At 37.4% G+C, this 24,191-nt stretch overlaps 1 protein-coding gene across 1 annotated transcript in view; it reads left to right on the forward strand.

The window, feature by feature from the left end:
• The first annotated feature begins 64 nt into the window (after positions 1-64).
• Positions 65-24,191, forward strand: part of GABRA2 (gamma-aminobutyric acid (GABA) A receptor, alpha 2) — a 57,452-nt gene continuing 33,325 nt past the window's right edge. The window contains exons 1-2 of the mRNA XM_009335164.1: positions 65-428; positions 2,996-3,111. Coding sequence (XP_009333439.1) covers positions 358-428; positions 2,996-3,111 — 187 coding nt within the window. The 5' untranslated portion in view covers positions 65-357. The remainder of the gene's footprint in view (positions 429-2,995; positions 3,112-24,191) is intronic.

The following is a 24,191-nucleotide window of genomic DNA, read 5'->3' on the forward strand; positions in this document are numbered from 1 at the left end:
TAGTGAGGGGAGGAATGGTTAACCCCCCGTCTTTTTATACGTACGTTTTTTATTTTTTGTTCCTTTTCGTCTTGGGGCTTTCAGCTTACGGAAAAGGGAAGCATCTGATGCGTCTGCTCGCGTGCCACTTTTGATCCTACGTTGCCTCTTTGCACAGAGCAGGATCGTTGGGAAAGATGGAGATACAATAAGTTGCTAGGAGTGCAAAGTGCTGCAGAAATCCGGTGGTTTCCTTTCTCCACTGAAGTGACATATTTTTCCTCGGGTTAAGTTGAAAGCGCTGCTTGGCGGAGACTGACTGTAGCTGAGAGTGGGTTTGTGTTTTTCTTGCACGGTTAGGTTCCGCGAAGAGCAGCGATGAAGAGGACGCTGGCGCTCTCCGAGATGCAGTTGGTTCTTCTCGTTTTATTGGTGTGGCTACCAACAAGGTGAGAGGATGTTTAATTTTGTTGCTCAGTACAAACATGTCTGTTACGATCTGCTAAGGGTACGCTTGTGTGAGAGGTTATAAAAGTATAGTATGTAGTAATGTAATAAAAAAAAGCTTTCTCAGCTGTTTGAATGCAGTATTACATAGTTTCCAGAGGAAATGCAGCAGAAGGTAGTCTAGGGACCATATAAGCCTAATCTCTCGTCATTAAACAGTTTGTGCATTGGTGCTTTATTTCACCATTAAAAAAATAATTCCTTTAAATGCCTTATTGGGTCTTAAAGATTTATTGGAGTTACTGTATCACTGTGATTCTGTACCATACAGAACAGTCAAGATGGAGAAATAGATTATCGTGGAGTCAAATAGCAAATCACAGTCTCTAAAATAACGCTCGCATATTTTTTAGTACGGGCATGCCTTTTTTTTTTCCCTGGTCTTTTTTTTGGTCAACATAACAGAATTCAAAATGATACTTAAGCTTTAAACCTCTAGGTGGAGATAGCATACAACTTCACAATCACATATAATAAAACAATAGCCTCATTTATTAATCAACTTTTCTTATGTTGTTTAAAGTTCTCCATTTCTAAAGTGACAACATAAGAGAAAGTAATTTTAATCATGTAATTAAAGTTTTGTGTTGCCCACAGTCCCTAAACATGCAATTAATTGTAGTTTGTAACTTTGGTGTACTTGCTTTGCTTCTGACTGCAGTAGGTCTTGTCCTAATATGGCAAGGGTCGTAAGCTAAAAAATGCAAGTTTCCTGTGATTTAAAAAGTCTGCATTTATTTCTGTCTATTTTCTAGTGAACAAAATATTTCCTGAAACTATGTTTCCTATTCCACTTTATGCCTAACTATGGTGCAGTATTAGTTGAGTCACAGTGGGCCAGATCCTGCAAACCCTACTCAAGTGAGTAATCTCACTGACGTCAAAGAGACTACATGCGTAATTAAGGACTTTATGCCTGAGTAAAGTTTGCAGGATTCGGCCCTAATTTGATATGATTGTGTGATCTAATTTTTTAGTGGTATCTTGAGTTCAAAAAACTGTTGTATCTCAAAAAGAAGCTTAAAAAATGGCAGAGACTTACAGTACAGAAATACATTTTAAAAATGAGTGATCCAGTAATTAAAAATGAGCCATCCAGTAATCAAAATTAAGGAAAAACTCACACATCAGTAAAATCACACATGACATTTTGGTACGTTCTTTATAAGTTCATCTGATTTTGGTCGATTCTGTGGTTTATGTGATGGAAAGCACAGACTGCAATGATTTACATTTAAATGCTTCCTCCACGCTGTTGAATTGGGGACCAACATAAAGCCCTGTCTTTAATCATGTTATAGCTTGCTTTAGAGAAAATGTCACCCAAACCTGCTTCTGGTTTGGAGGAGGAAGAAAACATGCTTGTTTTTATGGCATTCAGAATGCCTTTATCAGTACTTCATTTAGAGATGATAAATACTCAAACATTTCAGGTTAAAGATTTAGATAGCTGAAAAAGATATAAATGATAATGCGTGTAGCATATGGTGCTTTACTTCCTTGATACTAATATTCCGGTGTTAAGTAGGTAAGACTGATGAGCTCATGCATTTCACATGCATGGTGCTTAAAAATGTTGGCACGGTAACATTTGCATGTGTAAGGCTTTCTGCATGGGAGTGTTCCCCTAGTACACAAAACCTTTGGTCTGGGTGTCCAGGTCCGGGAGGACTGTTCAACACCACAGCTGGCCGGGCAGCAGATTCGTGTTCCAGCCCCTAGTGTTTTCCACAGAGATATGACCCATAAAGGCTGTAGCCTCTCTTTCTTCATCGGGGAAGTTTGAAACAATCTATAGTCTTCTTGACACTTCATTAATGATTTTTTTCTATCCAGCTTTTATAAGGTTTGTCTGCATCTAGTGGAACATCAGACAGTGCTTTTTATAACAAAACAGCATTTTAGAAACATGAAGGCTATCCACAGCTATCCTGCAGCTTGCTAGTCAGCATCGTTGTTCCCACCCACCAAATACTGACATCAGAGGACTCCCTGAGCATGATCGCTGGAGTTTTCCCTCGTTAGTTCTTCTCGTCATGTACGTTACATGACCATTGGGTGGAAGCATATCCACAGGATTTATCCGGAGAGAGAGTATACTTAGGTGAGGACAGATAGGGTAGAGCTGGAAGGAGACAGTTTTGTGTGTGGGAACCCGGGTTATCAGTCCGGGAGTGACGTGCCACCGAGGCCTGGGAAGCTCTTTTAGGCTTTTGCACCTGCACAGCCAAATGTGTTAGTGGAGCTTGAAGTAGCACTCACGGTGGTGCAATGTTGACTAGAAGTAGAGGCTACTGGAAAATGACTTTTGGAAATTTTAGATAGTATATTGTTGACTCTTATGTTTCTGAACATGTTATATATAAATTGTGTATTCATATCCTCTTAACTATACCCTTCCTGTTAGAGGGCAGCAAGTTAAATATTCAAGGCCAGCCTGCAAAAACTGCATGTTGAGTGTACACTAAAACATATCTAGCATTTTCTAAAATGTAAAATGTCCATTTAGATCAGTGCTGGCTGACTCCCTGGAAGACGAAGCTAAGAATAACATCACCATCTTTACAAGAATTCTAGACAGACTTCTGGATGGTTATGATAATCGTCTCAGACCTGGATTAGGAGGTAATAAAAACAATTAAAGATTGATTTTAAAAAAAACAGTTTTAATGTTCAGATTTTATGCAGTGATATTCTTCCTTCAGGGTTTTTTTTCCCCTAACAACTGGTATGTAGCTTGATAAATTATTTATAACTCTGTATTCACCCAGCTGAATCATTTGAAGTTTGAGGAAGATAACATCTATGAATGGAAAGGAGGCACTTTCACACATTTATCTTAAGTAAAAAGAAAAAAAATCTGGTGATTTAACATAGTAAACCAGAATGAGAACAAAAATAACGTCTAAAGCTGTTATTCCAGTCAGGGAATTTTGGTTGAGCAAGGAATGCAGGCTTGATTCCCTGCAATGCGATGAGTGTATGTTTTCAGAAATCTGCACAAGTGTTTTGCGTGTTGTGTCTAAAATCCACATTGTAGATTCATCCTTCATACCAGCAAATTCAATGGGGATGTTGTATTTTTGACTTCCTTGGAATTAGGGTTTCACTGGTAATTAGCATTTTGTTTCTAGGTACCTTGCATGTATTTGGGCATTTGGAGAAAAAAAAAGAAAAAAGGGAATAATGGAGGACAGAGGTCACTGCACTCTTGTGCCATGACTGTCAGTTATGTTTCAAAATGTCAGTTCACATTTTCATTTTAAAGCTGTATGCCAGCTCATGTAAGTATATAAGCAAGAAATTTAAATAATTTGTCTGCTGTTGGAAGTATTACTATGCAAAAAGATCTCTATGGTATGGGGAGGGGCAGAATATCTTGGTTTTGATAATATTTTATCTACTATTTTTGTTTATCTGCTATTTATACTATCTAACATAAATATTTATTTATCAAATATAACACTGTTACTATTATTCATTTTGGTAATTGTAATTTTCAACCTGGAGACTGTTTCAGCTTGCTAAAACTAATTCTAGTGCAAAATCCCTGGGAGCCATTCCTGTTCCTGTTGATTTCAGTAAGACCAGGCCCAAAGCTAGAGACCTGCTCTAACTTCCATGGAAATTACTCTGACGACTCCGTTTGATCAAATTAGGAATTAGTTAAAGCTCACAGTTTTTAGCCAACTCTCTTCCATCCTGACCTGTGGCTCCACTGCTCTTCTGGTTCCGGAGAATCTTGGCTTGCATCTGACACAGCATAAAGTGGGAGCTGGCGCTGGCTGGAAACAGCTTTCTCATTATACATTAATCTTAACCTAGGATATCTTTTCATTTCCATTTCTGGCCTCTGTACAGTGGAGACTTGTGAAATATTTTATATTTAAGGATTTTTTAATTTAGATGATCCATAAAATGAGACATACACCACTGTTGATGTGAGAATTTATACAGTGATGTTTTACATAGAGATTCAATTTCTTTGCAAAATGCCCGAATTTAAGAATTTCGACATAGTATAAACATACAGTGCCTTGCAGGTGACTTGCAGAAGCATTTCATATCACAAAGCTCGTGTTTAATTGGCAGGGTTTTTAAAATCATGTTTTTTATTAGAAAAATAATGAATAATTTTTTTCTTGTTTACAAAAAGGAATGTGCCATTTAATGAGAGCAGTCTGCAGTTCCTTTGCATATCATGTATTCTTTTTAATATTAGAATTTATATTGTTGAAAACATGAATTTAAAAAATATTTTTTCTAATGGATTTTTATTTTAGATTTTCCATTAAATCTACTTCGAAATACCTTCCTCTTTTTCTTTGGCAAGCCTCCAAGGTAATTAAAATATACTTTGGGAGCATAAAAATTAAAGAATTAACATCTGTTTGATATTGGCATACATGGCAATCAACCCATGCAGAACATGTGTGAAATGAAACTGTCATGCATATTAAACTGTGATGATTCATGATACATTAATCTTAATCTGCAAGAACACTTCAGTTGTGGATGGAGGGATTCTTATAGTTTAAAAGAAGGCTTGTAAAAGCCAGTTGTGATAATCCATGATATGAAATATACCAAACACTGCTTTTATACATAATGCATAGTAATTAGGGAGTTTCATATTTCAGGAATTTTGTAGCACTATTCCTTTTTCTCTATTAACCTGTACTCTGAAAATAAAAATGGAAATAATTAATCTTTTTTTTAAACACTATGTGCCTAGTGAGTCCTGATAGTTTCTGAAAGTGTTTTTGCATAGACTACTGCATTTTGACCATGCCACGTCATTAATTTAATATACTTAGTCTCAGTACTGTTCCACTTGCATTTATATGATCGAAATAATTCAATTGAAACCAGTAGAGCATTTACTTTGGCATAGCAGCTTGCATTATCCTGGTACACTACTATGACTGAGATCACAATCTGGCCTAACGTGCTACCACAGAAATAGTCCAGGGTCTGAGATGGATTCTTTTAAAGTCTTCTGAAAGCAAGAGTTGTTCACCAGCCCACTTTCACCTGTTGTGAAAGACATTTTCAGAGATGTCTTACAGAAAAATTTCAGCTCATTGGAAAGAATTATTCATCGCAAAAATGTTTTTAATAATGAAAAGTGTTAGCTTAACACTGGCATTTTAGCTAGTTATTGACCAACAAAATGGAAACGTATAGGCTCCTTCAAAGACTGTATATAAATTCAACTAAGTAATTGTCTGTTTGGGAATTCGTTCTTGAATTTAGGAATAGATTTATAATTAATTTTACTGGGAGAATTGGTGTGAGTACTTACAGTATGTAACTTGATGCTTTACTGATACATCAATATACTTCAGAACTGAGTACTATTTTCTATAGACTGTTAAGGCAGCTTTGACTTTTACTGGTGATGCAACTCTGTCATATAAACAGGTTTTGGCTGTTAGCTATTGGCTGTCCTAGCAGCTGGGATCCTTGGATGATGTATGAACACTATAGTGATGAAATAGCCTGCAAAATGGGTGTGGGCAGGGAAAAGAAGACACTGCACTGTCCCCTGAAGCCAGAGACATCTCGTATGACTTAGATAATGTCCCGACCTGCTGTGTTGGTATGGATGGGCATGAGGGTATTCAAGAGGAGATAAATTTTTCTCCGTACTCATTTTATGCTAAGCACAGGATTGCAGCTGGAACACTCCTGACTGCACTTTCAGTTCTGACATGAACTATTTTACCCAAACATTCCACGCCATTTCTGTTTAGACATCAAAATAAATTACAAGTTCAGTTTCAAAACAAATTCCCTATGTCATTAGCACTAATTTGTATGAAATACAGCCATGCAAATGACAAGTCATAGAGAGTTTGATTGTTTATGATTTTCTTCAAAATCATGAAGGTATTTTCTTCTATTTATTTGCTGTAATGTTTGCAAGACACTTAGGGTAGCACTTTTCCATAAATCCTTTGATTTTTATTAGCATATAGAAAAAGAAATCTACAAAACAATGGACACTAAAGCTAAGCAAGGGAGCAAAAGAGAATTTAGATCTTCAAATAATGAGACAACAGAATGTGGAAGCTGAGATATAGCTGCATTCAAATCTGGAAGTGATTGAATTATCTGTCTGCTCTGTCTGCTTTGCCCTGCCCCATGGACAGAGATGATTAAAGGAAAAAGGGACATAGGTTAAGGCAATCCCCTCTTTTAGTATGTTGATGTTCTTGCGTATCAGGTGTATCAGCAAAAACATACATATTTTTTAAAATGGTAGCTTCTTTTTAAAAATGAAAACGAGGAAGGAAGGGAGAAGGAATGGAGATGGTGCTAGGATTTTGATATCATGTTGGATACTTCAGTAGTCTTATCATCTCCACTATTCAGCCTGCTTTGCTTTCTCACGTTTGAAATTGGCAATTTCCAGCAGCTATAGAACTTCTGTCTGTTCTACTCTTCCAAATTTATAAAATATAATTGAAAACAAGACTTAGAAAATATAAAATTTAAATCTTGAATAAAACCACAAAGGGAAGTTACAAGGAGAGAGGACTGGACTTAATAGCCTGAAGGCCAGATTTTCAGCTGCCATACTGACATTGAAAAGAGCTATGCAAATTTATACAATTTGAGGATCTTTCCACAAACTGTGGTCAGTCTCACCAGCTTCAGGAATGGCATTCTCATTGTAACCAAAGAGTTGAATGTTAGTTATTAAAAAACCTGAGGAAGATCAGACAGTAGGTAGGTGAAAACTAAATGCCTCTGTGGTTCCATTTTGAAGGATCCATCTCTGCTGCAAGGTGACTTTCAGATGTTCCGATTCCTTTAAAGAAGAACCTCCACTGCATTTCACTTATAGACATACCAAAACCTTTTTTTCACAACATTTTGTAAATAAATTGAGCAGGAAAACCAAAGACAACTGAAAAGGATTATTGCTGATTATTGCTATCAGAGAGATGGTGAGCAGTGAGCACTTGTGGGTATGATCATTCTTCTTTGCAGCACTGGATATAGCGTTGCATAGAATCAGTGTAGTAGTATAGAGTATCAGACTCTGTGATTAAAAGTTGTATGATGTGCTCACCAATATGAGCTAAAAGGGAAAAAAAACATTTTTTCACATTCCCCCCCCCCCAGATCAGGAGAGAGAGAGATATATCTATGTGTGTGTGTGTATATGGGTGTGTGTGTTTATCAAAGAGTTGTATGTCTTCAGTTGCCAGGAAACAAGGCCATGATCATATGCTGATAATCTGGAATATGTTAAATTTAGGGCAGTATATTTATATATCTCTGTGATTCAGAGTTTTTAATCATCTTTAGAAGAGTTTGTAGCTGTAGCAGTCCCCCAGCTGGGCATTCAAAATTTAGTGGTGTTTGTCAGCCTCATCATGCTTAATACACATTCAGGGTATCCTAAAAGAAGGTCCTTTGACTATTTGTGCTGCAGAACACTACAGGAAAGCTTTCACTACTGTTTTTAAAGGAAAAAGTGCCGTTCCCCTGCTCAGTTCTGGTTGCTTCCTTAGCCCTTACTTGCTCCAGTTTAATCTTTTGGAAATGTTAATGTCTCTCTGCCAGTGCTAGTGCAGAGCAATTCAGAGCAGCACTTGCATTTTCTGAAAGCCCACTATCTATGTAGTTATGCCGGGATACAAAGGAGTAAACTACTGTATGCTCTTTCTCGGGCATACCTGGAAGAGTCACATGGAATCTGGCCATAATAGTGCTTTCAGAGGAGTCAACGAGAAACTCAGATTAATTTATGTTAGACTTGTGGATAATGTATACTGGCAAAAAGCATTCCTTGTAAAAAATGGAAAAGCAATAAAGAGGAGGATATGAAAATCTCATTTAATTAGTTATCCAGGGCATGCAGATGGTGCTAAAATCCAAGAACAGAACTAACTCAGTAGCTACAAGCATTCTAGGGAATGAATCATTAGGAAAGTGGAAGGATAAAAAAACCCTCAGAAACTGTTGTGATACTGAAGAACAAACCAGCAAAAATGATGTAGAATAGGATAGTGGCTGAGCAGCTAAACAAAACTTATTTATTTATTTATTTATTGAAATTCTGTGGATAAATCGACAGTGAAGACATCAAAATAAAATTAACATTACAACTGTGTGGAGTATTGCAATCGGGGAAAGTGTTGCACTGTGCAGAGTGGCAAAATGCTATGCTTCACAACAGTTAACAAAAATCTAGGTACTTTACAGTAAAGTTTATATGCCTATAAAGGAGCTTGTCTGGGAGGATCTCCCAGTTCACTGAACATGTATATTCAGTACTTTTTTTTTTTCCTGGCAAAGAATCAGCATTTGCTTCTAATGCTAGAAATACTGCTGATGACACCAAGGCTGAATTAAGGCTTTGCTTACTTTTATCTCAGCTACAAGGAAGACATGAAAGCAAATACTGCAGATTTCTGTGGAGCTCATTGGAGCTCATTGTAAATCAGACTGATGGGATGGTTTAATTTTTCAGCCAGATTTGATGGGCTAAGACAAGCATCTTTTTTCAGCGATACATTTATTCTGGGTTATTTAGAAACTGGTTGAAAAGCAGTGGCCTTGCTGATACCCAGGTATTCTACTGTTGACTGCTTCCCACTAAGGCCTCTTATCATGTTACATAAATCTTGCAATGAGTTTGCTATCCGAAATACAGACCTACTTCTCACTCAGTCTGACTAGTTTTAATAACCAAGTACCAAAGGATTGCAATATTATAGTTCCAAAATTTTTATTACCCTTCTGAAATGATACAATTTATGTAATGCCACCTGAATTGGAAATACAATTATTATTTAAATAATCTAACTCTGAAACGTTTTCAGAAATATTTAAGCGCATTAGAAATTCATCCAGGATACCTTTGGGGGATTTTAATGGATTTCGTGGGTTTTTAGTAGTGGATTTTAACGAAGCAAAAAGTGAATTTAAAATGTAGAAATCAATGTATATGTTGCTTACAATGAAAAAAATGTTAGTCATTCTGTGGCAACAGAGACACATTTTGTAATACAAAATTAATAGTATTCTGGGTTACACTAAAAGGTGTGCTTATAAACAGTATCAGGGAAATCCTTTAATGTTTACTGCTATGATGTAGCCATGGAGTACTCAGTTTCGTATATTCTTTGTATAGCGAGACACACAGAAAGTTATGTTTCAAATCTTTTCTTTAATAAGTTATACCAAAAAAAGAGTGCTAACTAAAGAATGTAAGAAGGAAGCTATAGAGGTCTCTTACTCAATTGTATAATCACCTAAAGGTATTAAGAAAGTTTTGGTGAAGAACTGTTAAACCAGCAGTTAATAAAAGCATTGACGCTCTTTGAATTTTTAGTTTTAGATATATAGGACACAGACAACATTTGGAATACACTGTCCCTTACAGAGCTGGAAAAATGAACCTTAGGAGTGTGTTTGATTTAAGGAAAAATGGTAGTTACATCATACTGTGATATGAGTAGGCGTCACTGTTTTAGTGATGTTGATTTCTGCTCATGTGACAACAACCAATATTTAAGCAGATAGTCATGCATAACTTTCTTTCAAGACAGTTCATTGGCAAGTTTTGACATTTTTTTTTCAATGGAAACTAAAAACTTGGGATTAAATGGACATGCAGAACTCCTTCAGCTTCTTTGTTTAGAAAAGGTTGGGTTTATTTAACCTTAGTTCTTGCAGCCTCTAATGGCAAATATATATTTAAGTATATTTCCTGTATTTTAGCACCCCATAAATAAAAACTGCCATGACACACACCTTTTACTATGTATTTACATTCTGCATAGCACAACTGCTTCTACTCCATTCAAGGCCTGACTGTGGTGAAAACAATGTAACAATACGATCTTTATTTATAAGACATAATCTAAAGTGATAAAAAATGAATAAATATTACTTTTTTTCCCCTCCTTACCTTTACTAGGCAAGCTCATGACTATTAGGCAAATGATGGTGGTTTTCAACACAGTTGCAGAGGTAACGGTTGCTCAAAGAAGTGGTGGAGTCTCCATGTTTGTGGAGACACTCAAAATTTGACAGAGTATGACCTGGGCAACCTGATCTGTCTTCAGAGCTGGCTCTGCTCTGGACCTTCCAGAGGTGCTTTTTAAACTGAATTATTCTAAGATTCTGTGACTTACAACCAGCAAGACATTGAAATAGTGGCTGAAGTTTTCAATCTTAATTGGCAACTGTGAAAAATTAAATTTAGAATGTCAGTTCTAGAAGATATAGCTGAATAAGAATACCTGTGTAGATGAAAGGTTTAGACTGCCTATGGACAGCGGAATGCACAGTGGTGTACAACTCTTGAGCTTATTATTCATAAACAATCCACTGTGATGAATAGAAGATTTGGGGTAAATGGGAAGGGTCTGGAAAAATGCAGAGGACATATCATTTTTTATGGTCTTTGCCTTGGATTTTCTAACATTCAGCAGAAGCTGGGAGTTGACTAAGACTAAAAGTGACTCTGGCCACATTTTTCCCACTATCACCATAACCTGGAGTCCTGACAAGGGTTAAATATGGGAAAAGACAGTATTTTAAAGGAGAGGCACTGTATTTCATTGAACCATTCCCGGTTTACTTTGTCATCACTAGATGGACAGCGTACAGGGAACTGAAAAGCTGTACACCACTGTGTATCCTAGAGCTCAACACCTCATCAGGAAGCACCCGGGAACCTCTAAACCCTGCCCTTCTGAAGTGTCCTGATGGAGGTCTTTCTTTTTGTTCTTCTGTTTTCATAGTTGCCTTTTCCCTTTCTAAATACCTATCGATTTAATACGTTCTTCTAGAAAATGCCCAACTCTGCTTTTTGACCAAAATTCCATGAGTTTATTTCACTCCATCTAAATATAGCTTTCCCCAAATCCAGGCCAGACATGCCATGTAGATGCAGCTGTCTAATTTTGCATATTTTTTTTTGTGGTATGAAACCCAGATTTGCCTTACCCTCCTTCCAGGTACAGTTGCTTACGTCCAGCTGCCTGAAAGATTTCATATCTAATGAAACTGGATTGGGGAGGTTGAAATGATGCGAAGACAGACTCCTGGGTCGGTAGAAAGCAAAAATCCTTCTCTACCCACAGATTGTACGGCCTTCCTTTTGTGCCGATACCATTTTGTTGGTGTTGTTGAGTGGTCTGAGATAGATCTGTTCTGGCAGTATTCCTGACTACATATTCCTGTTTCTGTTTTCTTGGTGTGCCACCATTTCATTACCTTTTTTAAGAATAACCTTTTCAATGCACAACCTAGTGCATCCAATTTTTAGAATTAGTAGTGTGTAGAGAGGTATTTCATCAACAAGGACATTGTAATTGCCTGTACATTAAAACTGCATCTGCTCTGTTTTGTACAGTATTTTGGTCTGTATTAATTGTTGGTATTAGTAGCTCTTATTAGTGGCTACTATTAGTATCTAACAGTAGCTTCTAAAGACTCCAAGAAACAGATGCGAAGTAGAACATAATGCTGTTTTTCAACAACCTAGCATTAGGGCAATACAAGCCAAGGTGAAAAACCACTATGAGCAAGGAACAGGGGAAAGGGCAGGAGGACAGGACAAAAGAGTTGGAGAGTGAAGGAGGGAGATGAAATGGTGATACTAAACATTGGCCACTTTTAAACAACTGGCAGATTAAGACAGCTGAATGATAGTTTTTTCAAATATCCTTTGGAAATTTGAAAGTAGAATAAAGTAAGCAGTTTTATCATTATGGTATATACATGTATTTAAATTTCTGACATTAATGTTTTTCAACAATGACTCATCTGTCTCAAAAAGCAGCTATAGAGGATATATCAGATAACGTTTTGCGTTACTGTACAATTCACCAGGCTAAATTAAAACATCAGCAGAAGATTTTGAATTAATATTGTGAAAAGTCTAATAAATTTTAATGATAAGAATCAAAGCACTTTAATATGCCAAGATTAATCTTTAAACACATTTTTATGTCTGTTTTTTCCAGGTTAATGCTCAAATTAAATTAATCATAAGCTAAAGGAAGTTTTGTTTACCACTGTCATCCTAGTAATAGTTTGCTTTATAATGCAGAGTATGTCAGCACTGGTTTTCTGAAATTGTCTGTACATCAGGAAGGTATGATTCTGCTAACCTTCTAGAAGTGGTGTTGCTGTTTGGGAACCATTTGTGTGATTACTTTGTAGCACATGGCTCTTGATTTACATTCCGTAATTCCTTGCCATATGTTGAGGGCTATTTAATAATTAGAGCAGTTAACTGTGAAAGCAGCGTAAATCAATTTCCCTCTTACCTGGGATTATTGTGCACATCAGAGGACATGAAACATTTTAGTAAAGTTCTGTAGCTGCAGTTAGAGATTGGATTCAGTTGTATCTGACCAAATTACATGTATTTTTTATGTCCGTACATACATATTTGGTTCTGCACGTGCATTTTTTTGTCAAACCAGTAGAGATCATGCATCCTAATCTGCAATTTGTTTGGGAAAAACATGGATGCCCCACGTTCCATCTGCTTATTCTGTGTTTTTTACAAACTGTAAGTTAAGTGTCTTGTAATCTTGTAGTGTTATGACTAATAGAGTTGACTGCAGTCTGAATTCAGTGCCATGGACCACTGACCTTCACTATGTTCTGAAACATATAATTCAATAAGAATCAGTTAAAAATTGATGTACGCTGTAAAACCTGCATGTCCATTAGATGTACATCATGGCTTTTCTCACAGCAGTGACACTGAAAATGTATGAGAGAACTCAGACTACTTTGCAAAAGGGGTGACTTTTATATCTGAGTAAATACAGAAGGTACGTGAGGGTGAAGTAACCGGGAGGTATGATCCACCATTGGTAATGGAACAGATCCATGTCTCCAAGCCCCAGTACAGTGCTCTGTTTTACAGGTCACATAACTTCTAACACAGATTTGACCTGAGTGGAGAGGTTTATGCAGGAGATATATTCCACCTGGAAGATGACTTCTAAATAAGCTGTTTTTTGAAACTCCTATTTTTTTTTTGTTGAAGTGTTTATAGTCTGCTTGCATTTGTGATCTTTCATGTGAATGTAGTTTCCTGGGGTTACCTATCTGCGTTTAACATCTTCCTCTATTTTAATTTAAAAATTGCATCCTCTTGATCCCTTAAATACCTGAATGTCAGGAAAGCAATGTATCTTCTGACTGAAAGATTGCCCTGTCGTTACGAGTTCTTCTTCTCTTGGTCTCCATTGCTTGGTTCTGATTCTCTCATCCAAGAGAGGTAATTGTCTTCCAACACATTCCCTGTTTTTTCTTTCTTGTATCCATTCCCAGTTGTCCTAAGATAATAGGTTCTCCAGACCACTTCTATCAGGAGATTGGGAGTTATTAGAGCCATCCTTTTCCATTCCCTCAAGTGTGTGAGCCTTTCAGCAGAACAGCAGAGCAGAAAGGGAATGGAGGGGAAGGAGAATCTGCATTTATCTTTAAGAATTTAGAGGTGGGTTGAAGGGACAATTCCTGCCCTGAATACACCAGCCTAATGTTCTAGATATTTCCTTCTGACTGACAATCTAAAGGCTACTGTAGATACCTTTTTATTCTCATTATTTGAAGTAATTTACATTTGTCACAATTTATAGGCTCACTGAATGAGGAATGAAGTCCATCTGGATGAGAAGAGGCTAAAGAGCAGTTGTAGTGTGGAGTATATAAATGAGGAAAAACAGAAATCTGAGCCTTCGATTCAGTGCTGTGTTGATAAAACCCCTCTGGCATCCTGAGGGCATGCCATGGCATTTCACGGACTGTCCTTATCAGTGTCCATAGTGTAACTGAGTACCAAACAGTGAACTTCTTTCTACTAGATCTTTAAATGTGAATTTGGTACTGCATTGCCTCATGCAGTTTCTGAACAAAAGGGAAGATATTTCCTCCTGGAAAAATAAATAAATAAATAAATAAATAAATATGAGAAGGGAGAAATATAAATGCCTGTTGTTTGAGATAAGGGAATGGTCACATCCTTAATAATCCCTTTCTATCTGCTGGGTGCTAAAAGCTGTCAGAGAATTCTTTTTTTTTTTACCAGGCGTTTTGTCTTTAGTTGACCATAAAAAAAATGAACAGATAATCTTGTTTGCTACTGCATAATATGCTATTTTTAAAATAACCAATTGTTTTAAAATAATATTCTGTGGTAGATGCTGTCTGCGTTTTCACAAAGCCGTAGTATCTGCTTAGAAGAATATGCACTTTAAGAAACTGGATTCTGGTTAAACTCATATTAGGCATTGTTTCAAAGAAAAAAAATACTGTTTTGCATTTTCTGCCTGCAAAAAAACCAACCTGTTAATATTAAAAGCAGATTCTTGTCCCAAATATGTAGCCTTTCCACATATAGAAGCCTGATGGGTTCTGAAAGTCCCATGGACAGCCAGAGGGGAATTCTTTTGTCACAGGCAACCATAAAAGACAAATTTGAGGCTGCTTAATCCAAGCTCTGGGAGTATCCTGGGAGTATGTTTTAGAGAAGATTCTGGGAAACACTGCTATCTGTAAAGTAGCTTGGAGACATTCAAGTGACTCAGCCATGGGACTTTTGAGTGCTACAGTGCACTTCTTGTAGGCACATTACACAGACTTAATCTAAGACCTTTTATTTTATTATTAACTAGATAACAGAATAGTAAGTGACAACCCTGTAACATGTTAAAACGGGATTTAAAAAAAAGATTGCCCCATTACTGCCCATGTTACTATTTTTTGCTCATTTGGGGGGTACTTGTTTGATTTAAGTATTAATATGATTCTCTGCAGGGTCAAGCCATGAACTCGTCGTTTGTCAGGACTCCTGTTTAGCAAGAAGCTTATTATCCATGACCATCCCACGGGTTGTCCTGCCAAACAAAAAAATGTTAAGAATAAAAAAAAGGCAACTTGGCAGCCAGTCTGATTTATGCTGTGTCTCAGAACCCATACCTCTATTCCTCCTTTCCCTGCATTTCAGCAACTGCGGGGATCAGGGAATGTAAAGAAAAAGTGTACCTACCTGTTCTTATGCAGCCTGGGTATTTAGGGTATTAACATACACACAACCTCCAGCTGATTTTAGTAAGTCCATGCTAGCTTGTTTGAGAATATTAGAGTAGTCTGGATAAACATTAATTTCCTGTACTTCATCGTTTTTTCACTACTTTTAAAATAGTAACTGCTGGCTGGTTGATAGAAGGATTAGAATGCTGTCTAGTTTTTTTGACACTGTGTCACAATCTTCTGAAATGCTATTACAGAATTTCATACAGCGTTACCTATTAAAAATATATTTGAGGCTCCTGCTGCAAAAAATGCATTAAGAGTGCCCACTAATACACAGGTATTAAATAAAGGCACTACCTTTTTCTACCATTGGTTCCTGTCATGCTTGAATGCAAAGTACAAGGCTAGCAAAAGATAAAAGAACTGTAGCTCCATTTTTAATGACTGTATGATCCAGGACTATAGTAACCAGGCACTATACACGGACAGTAAAATTAATCTGTCTGAAAGGATCATAATTTTCAATGCTTTCTTAAGTCGGTTGATCTCTAGAGGAGCTCCATCAGCCTTTGGGACTTCAGAACATGTGAATTTCGTACTTTGCTCTGATAGCAGCAAGCCTTGGGAAGATGCCGACTTCTGGTGATAATGAGTGTTTGCCACAGAACAAGCAAGACTGTTCTTCCCAGAGCTTCATCCTGCTGTCTGTCAGCTCCAGGGTGCCAACTCTTTTTGCCATGGCTGACCACAGAGACAGGCATTCTCCAAAGGCTTCCTCTGAAGCTGGCCATCACTAGGGGAGGCCTTTTGCGCTGACTCCAGTGGGTCTGGCATGCCCCCAAATCTTCATTAAATAATTAACAAGGGTATTAAGCACTGTGACAGTGTCTGTTTTAGCTTAGAAAAAGTAGGGTGTAGCCAAAGGGTGAAATCCTGTATGTATTATGTATGTATTATCACAGTTCCTTGGTCACTCCAGTGTGAGTTCTGCGTCCATTTCACATGTCCTTGATGCGGAAGGACTTTGTCCTCTGATGTTCTTCCAGGGAATTATGAGAATTTTGGGGTTTTTTTTAATGATTGGAATGTGGGAAGGTACTAAAGGAGAGCCACCTCTCATAACTTGTAGTTTGCCTGGCAAGTTGACATGTTACCAGCATAAGCCAAAGCGGATCCTGAAATCTAACCTGGAGAAAATCTAGGCTGAATGATCTTGGTTAGAAAAGCACCTGGGCCTGCGTAAGAGGAGGTGAACAAGCCAATGAGCTAGCAACTAAAATCAAGTGAGTCAGGAGCCACTGTGCAATAAAGGTGTATCTTAAGAAGCCCAGGCTCGGCCACTTCATGACTGTAAAGAGAAACTTGAAGGTGCTGCTTTTTTAAAGTGATACTGCTGTTATGGGGACATGTGTTTTGGAGTACGGGAGGGGCTGTCAGAGTGAGTGTATCAAATGGGATGATTTATAAATGCTGTGACTTGGAATAAAGCACAGAGGTTATACATGAAATTAGCCTAGAAGGGTAATGCAGCAGAATTTGACAGGATGTTCCATGACTCTAAGTACCAAGGTAATAAAATTCAAACATTTAAAAAAAAAAAAAAAAAAGAGAAAGGCTTCTGAATGTAAGTTTCTAAAATCTGAAATAATTTTGGGGATTGTTCTGCCTTACCTGCATGTTACAGTTTCCTTTCTAATAGCATAAGCCTCTAAGCAGAGTAGATGGAAATACAGTTGCATGGGAGTAATAACTTTGCCATCCTTACTTCTGTGATGACACCAATTCAGGTCAGTCTAAATAATTACTGCTCCACTTTATCAAAGTCTGCTCCCTTCCATTTCCAGACTTGTTTGAGTGCTCTTGTTCTCTCTGTCTTCCTCTGTCTCATTCTTTAGACAGTGTTGGGGCAGTCTGGTTCATTTTAGCTTTATCATGCTCATCCAGTTGATCTAAACAATGTAGTAGTCCCATTTGTTAATCAGCCTGGTTATTATAAACAATCTCTTTGCATACTGATGGAAGTGTCTAAAGGGATAAGGTTTAGTGCTGATGTTTTAGTTTTCATTTGAATGCCATGTAGTTTTGGTTTGCTGCCAAATGTGTTGTGTGTTAGCTAAGTTCATTTTACTTCAAGCTTTTAAGTAACCCATCTCAGTAAGATCACATTTCTTCCAGCCAAACTCAACTATGTTTTCACTTCATGTTTCTATTGAACATTTTGTGCAACTCCAACTAAAAATGACTCACATTTGTTTATTTTAGAGCTGAATGCTTTTTAATTCTTTTTCCTTTTTTCTTGGTATGTGAGGATGTAATGAAAAGGGAACAAACTGAGATTTGGAGGATTTCATGGTAGTCTGACTTTATGGGAACAGATTTCGTATTACCCATGTGTTTAAATTGCCCTTCCCAATGATTTCATTCACTCCTTCTTGTTCCTATTTTCAACATTTTGTTTCTCCCTTTGTTAATTGTACCATAGTCAAGACTATTGTTTATAATTACTCAGTTGTCTCAAATGTTTATACAACCAAAGCATCCATGTTGTATTAATATCTTTACAATGAACCTGTAAATTGGAGGAATATTCGGTTTAAAAGATAGGGAAAAAAATCCAGAAAGATGTCTAGGTAGTTAATTGCTGTTCTAATCACTTGGCTGTTGATACCTCTGAGATTGTCAAAATGTTGCTTGAGGTGCCAAAAGTCTATGAAGTCCAACAGTAATGACTGAGAGTTTCTACATTTCTTCTTTTCCCTGTGCAAAGAACCAATTAAGTTATGCACTTCTGGGTTGCTTCAGACTCTATTTCATGTTTAAGTACTGGCAGGATTCAAGCTGGTTGAATTGGTTGGCCAATTCAAGACTGGTTGATTGGTTGGCCCGATGTTATATGGGCTGCACCCATCAGTACAGTACCTTTCTCATCAGGGATGAAGTACGTTCTACCTTAAACATCTTATTTATTCTCTTTCTGATTTGCAAAAGGGATCTGAATCCATCTCCCACTTTCCAACTCTGTTAACTAGACACAGAGCTTTTGATCGTTCTGGGAGAGTGTTTTCTTCCACTGGAGATGTTTTACTGTGTATACAATATCTACGTATGTGTCAGAGCATGGACTGAGACCTATGTTTTGTACTGCTGGACTGTAGAGCCATTCACAGTCTTTGACCAATCAGCCCCATACAGACTGAGGGCTTAGGTTTGGCAGTGCCTACATCTCCTGGACCCCACGTATAGTGGGATTAATTCCTTCAAACAGCCAGGTCTCCTTTGTGGAACATGGGGAAAGCTAGGCATGTTGGCACACCTCAGAAATGGTGTGGGCATAGCATTAACTGTCTGCAAATGTGGGTCATAAAGTCAATAAACTGAGTGGGGATCTGTCAAGCTAACTAATTAAAAAATACTGAAGAGAGGCATGCAGCTGAAGCCTTTTCTTATCAACACAGGTGAAACATCCAAGTTTGGGTGGGAAAACATTACCAGTCTCTACTTCATCTGTTCACAGTGGTGTGCCCCCTCTAAAGCTCATGTCATTCCTCCTTTCCTGAAAAGAGCCATGAGAGTAGCTGATAGCCTGGGATGATGGAAACTTGTGAGAGAGCGAGAGCACCTCTTGTCAAGTGCATGCTCTGATTTAAAGCAGAGACGTGAACTGAAGTTACTGTGTGTCAAGGTCTGTCTGGACCACAAAAGTGAATTTTCTAAGGTAGGGCATGCTTACTCAGTCTTTGGAAGGAATTTTTCTGCTTTGTGTAAATAACTAGTTACTGAGCAGAGACTTCAGTTTATGTCTGCTACATCCCATGAGTACTGCTAGGCTGTGGAATCAGACTCTTGCTTGGTTTCTTGCTTTCTCTTTCAAAGTCTTTCTGGACCAGTAAATTTATAATTATTTATAGTTTGAGGAACTCATTGGGACTTGGTTGAGAGCCAGTTCTTTAAGCTGCTTGGCAGCATCAGGATATTTTTGCCTTAAGGTGGAAATATAAGCATCCAGGGAATTTTAGATACTGACAATGTTAGACAGGAATTTGGGACTAAAGGGGATTCAGACAAATATAAGTGCAAAATTTAGTCATTATGATCTGGACCACAGAGACATTCAGATTAATTTTTATTGATTTAAGTGGAAACTTGGAGCTTAAATAACTTTGTGGAGCTTGTCCAATATACTTAAAGAGATAATTGGGCACCAAAATCAGTCTTTAGCCCTACCCTTGAGTGACTTTCTCAAACTTGTGGAGGAAGCCTATAATAAAGTTAAAACTGCACCTCAAATGTCACTTTTATCCAAGGCTCTTCATTCATAGGACCCTTTGGAAATGTGTTTAGTTTTGTTACCTGAAGTAATAAGGTTTGCAAATTAAAGGTCTCTTGGTAGAGAGAGAAGAAAAAGTAGTAAAGATAATGTTTGTGTATGTGATCTGCACTCTTTTCTTCTTTTTGAGTGAGAGTTAAACCCCAAATCTGTCATGTGCATGTGAAAATTATCTTAGTAACGTGTGAATGTATCACTCGGCACAGAGAGAACTTTTTAATTTTCCATTTGCTAGCTGGAAACAGTGCTCTTACAGTTTGCACCAGTGTCTTTTACATACAGGACAAATCTGAGTAATTACCTGACTGTGGAGATATATCACATTATTTGAGTTGCTGATATGCCTACATTTCATTCTGTGCACATTTTGTCTGTAACCTACACCTAAAAAAGACACTAGCTCAGCTATAAACATATCTGAAAATGTTTTCCCAAGTCATATTTTTTGCCACAGAAAAAAAGGATGTTGACAGTTAAGCGAAACGTTTTTTCCAGGTTAATGTGTGGTTTTTTTAATGGTCAAAAAGTCTCACTTATATCTCTAAAGATACGCCCACTTTTAACTGAAGTTTTATATTACAGTAAATTCTCCCTCAAATGTATATTTTCCTGCTATTTCGGACCAGCTATGTTCAATTTCAGAATAATAAATACTACTTTTCTGAAATAAAAATTCCAATTCAGGTATGGGCTTATACACAGGACCAGGTATTCAGTTAGTCTAAATGACGTAATGATATTTATTTCAAGAGTACGGTATTGCTTTACAGGGTTGCCCAACTTCATGAGTTCTGTGTAGGCCTTTGGAGGGTCTGATAGTCTTTACATGGACCTGTCTATTTTTTACATGATATAATGTCTGTTAATGGATATAAGCTCTTCAGAGGGAGATCAGTTGGGGTCTGTTAGCCTACTGGCTTTCAATTCCTCTATCTTTCTCCAGAATATTTTCTCCGGAACATATTCTTGTTTCAGTCAACACCATGAGAAATCAAGTACAGCACCCGATTCAGGTCTCATTTACACCAAAGTGAATCAAGAGAGCAACTGTTAACAGTAACACTTACAGGTATTACTAGGTCTTACTGGTAAGCTTGCTCTACATATACTCTGTTAAAGATGGAGATTTGAAAGAGAAGTTTACTTATGGCTCATATTAAGAAATTGTCTTGCCAATAGATCAAGGATAGAATGAGGCTATTGGAAGTGAAGCACTGATGTCAAGAAGGAAGTGAATTTGTTTCTTCTCACAGTTGGCTTCAATTTACAAATTGGAAGTGTATTTATGTAGGCACATGTGACTTTGAAACTGTTGTAATTTAACAGTGGATAATGAATGAAGATGCTGAGTAGCTGGATAGATAAAACTGTCACATAAAGCACCAAAACCAAATATAAAGAACAACTGTCAGAACAGTATTTTGAAATATCTGCATTCCTATGGATTTTGCTGCTCTTATGGCTCCTTGTTGCATGACCTCCTCTGACCCCCATTCCCTACCAGCCACAGAGTACCTTGAGCTGTCAACAGACACACTAAGGAGCTTGTCAGATAAGGGCAGCATGTTGAGTTGGAACAGTGTTTGATGGATTAAGAACCTGGCTGTTTCACCTGTGCAATTCCTGACTTGTATTATGAATGACAATTTCAAAGCCTTTGGGCAACATTGCAAAGCATGCCCTTGGAGACCATATTACAATGTCAGAACAATGTCAATTCCAGTTAAATAATTTTTTATAGCAAAATAATTGAAGTAACATCAAGCTTTTGACAGCATTTCCACAAAAACTCAGAAATCCTCAGATAAGGCTCCCACAGCACTGCAGCTTGACCTCCTTTTTTATTTTTTGTTGACATAATTAAAGAGCAGTATTTTATTTTCACATTTTTTTTGCATTCTGTAGGAGCCCTTCAGTTACAGCCTTGCAGTGTTCTCCTGGGTACTATTTACACTACATTTAAAATAATGTTTGTAAGAAATTGTTTCATGCTATGCATTAGAACTGCGTATGTATATTTTAAAAGCTCTGTCCCACCAAGAACACTTTTGATGGTTTTGGATTACCTCAAACAGATTGGCTTTTGTTTTAGCTGCCCAAACCCTGGATTTACAGTTTTATTGACTGAAAATTCAAGTTTAAAAAAAAAAAAAAAAGTCCAACCCAGTCTACTAGCCTGTTTTCTTGTGAAGATAGCCTTGACACATTAATGGATAATATAGCCAGCTTCATGCAAACGAACATCTGGAACCTTGCTGATGGTCCATTCTGAAGACTTCGCAATGATCACACTCCTTTCTTCTCTTCTGTTAAACATGCTTAGGATGAGCCATGCATGTTTTGTCCCTGCTCTCTGCGAAGAAAGGATTATAGGTTATTTTAGTGAGAGGAGAGAAGGAATGAGCAAAACACAGATCATTCTCAAATTTGAGAAATATTCAGAAAATTTATTTCAAGAAAGAGAATCCTGCCTCAGAGTTTTCCAGGAAAGGGAGAGCTCTCAGGTGCGCCCAACCCTGCATGTCTAGCTACCCCACATCGCAGACACTGGAACCCTGTGTGCCCCTTCAGAGATGCAGGCAGGTGAGAAGGGATATTTGAAAAAAAGCAGAGAAGTTTTGAAAACTGCCTGGCAGGCAGCAGTCCAAAGGAACTCATTCAAAATTGAATTGCCTCTGTGGAAATTTCCAATTTTGACAAATTGGTAGATGCTGATGAGGAACCTTTTAATCTGACTTTCCTGACCATCTCTGTTACTTAACCTGTGATTGATTTAGACTTCAGACACTACAAATTCTCTGCCAAGCAGCCTACTTCAGCTGAGCCAGCCCTTCTACTGAGGAACAAGTCAGCAGGACTTCAGACCATCAGAAAGGGTATCCCAGCAGCTGGCGAAATAGCATAACAGAGTGGACAAAGGCATTGATACCAACTCTAACTAAGCTCTGAACTGCTCTTCTAATTTTTGACGAGTCAGTGATGTTGACATTTTCCAGTGTGGATAATTAATGTTGGACAGCTGAAGCCAGGTTTGGTAAACACCTGTGCTTCACATTACTTACACTTCATTTAATCCTTCTGCCTCAGCTTCCCAAGTGTGGAAAAATGAAGATAATGAAATTATTATCTTCAGAGAGAGGTTATTATAATTAATGTTTGTAAAATCCTAAATGTAATTAAAGCACACAGTAAACCTTCCAGCTAAGGATAGATAAGGATCTGTAAATCTTCTGCAATTTGGTATATTTATTGCTTTTTCTTACTTTTTCAGTTTTTTTCAGTTTTGGTATCATGACAGTTCAAGTAAGGAAAGGGAATGAGAAGAAACCAGTGCTTGAGAACCATGTGAAACATGGTCTTAATAGTTATTGGTTTTACTACTGCCATAGGATGTGTTTTTCTTCCTCTCTTTATTCTTAACTTTCTTGACTCTTTTTTTGTCAGTTTACCTTTGGCTTCCATCTTCTGAGAAATTTGCCTAAACTAAGTCAGATAAGGCTTCTCTTTTAACATTTATGACCAAGGCAAGTTAGAAACAATGCTATAATAGCATTTGCTGAATTTCAGAGCACTTCATGTGATGATGGCATCTACATGTCATATTCTTTGCCCGAGACTTCTTTCCCCTAAAAGAAGCATCAGAAATAGAAACTATACCCTTACCCTTTCCTGTTCCTGTTTCTTTGTTTAACCTTCAATGGCAGTGATTCAGAATAACTTAAGAGCTCGCAAGTATAAATGAGTCAGCCACCCCTCCTCCCAACAGAGGGTTCTTCAAAAACTAGGCTGTTTTTCAAAAGCATTAGGCCTCCATTGATTTAAGCACTTTTGAAAATCAGGCCTTTTAGTTATATGTTTAGATGTCCATCAAAGAAAAAGATTTTATAATTCTAGTGGAAAAACTTGTCCTTAATTTTTCTCAAAAAAATAGACTCTAGATTTGTACACGAACACATGTTGCATTGAACATTTTTTAGCTGAGTACATTCCTTTGGCTTTTCCACAAGCACTGATGATCCAGAACTGTTTGAATCTTCAGTGGGCTAAGTGTGATGACTTGTGCTGTTCTTGACAGAATGTGAGTTATAAAAAGTCTGTAACTGTGGTGCCTGCTGGATGAATTCTGATTAGAGAGTCCATCTGAAACTGTGCTTTGTGCCTCTGAATTGTTTTCAGTAAGTTAACTAGCAGGACAAACTGGTATGTTTTAATACAGACTTTATTTGACGAGCATGTATTCTTTCAAAGCAATAACTACAACACTTGTTGTAAAAAAGAAGGATTAATTTTTTCTTTTCGTAGACACTGATTCTGAAACCCCGAGTTAAAATTTGTAATTCAGAGGAATCTT

Source organism: Pygoscelis adeliae, unplaced genomic scaffold, assembly GCF_000699105.1.
Source record: "Pygoscelis adeliae isolate BGI_AS28 unplaced genomic scaffold, ASM69910v1 Scaffold21, whole genome shotgun sequence".
NCBI lineage: Eukaryota > Metazoa > Chordata > Aves > Sphenisciformes > Spheniscidae > Pygoscelis > Pygoscelis adeliae.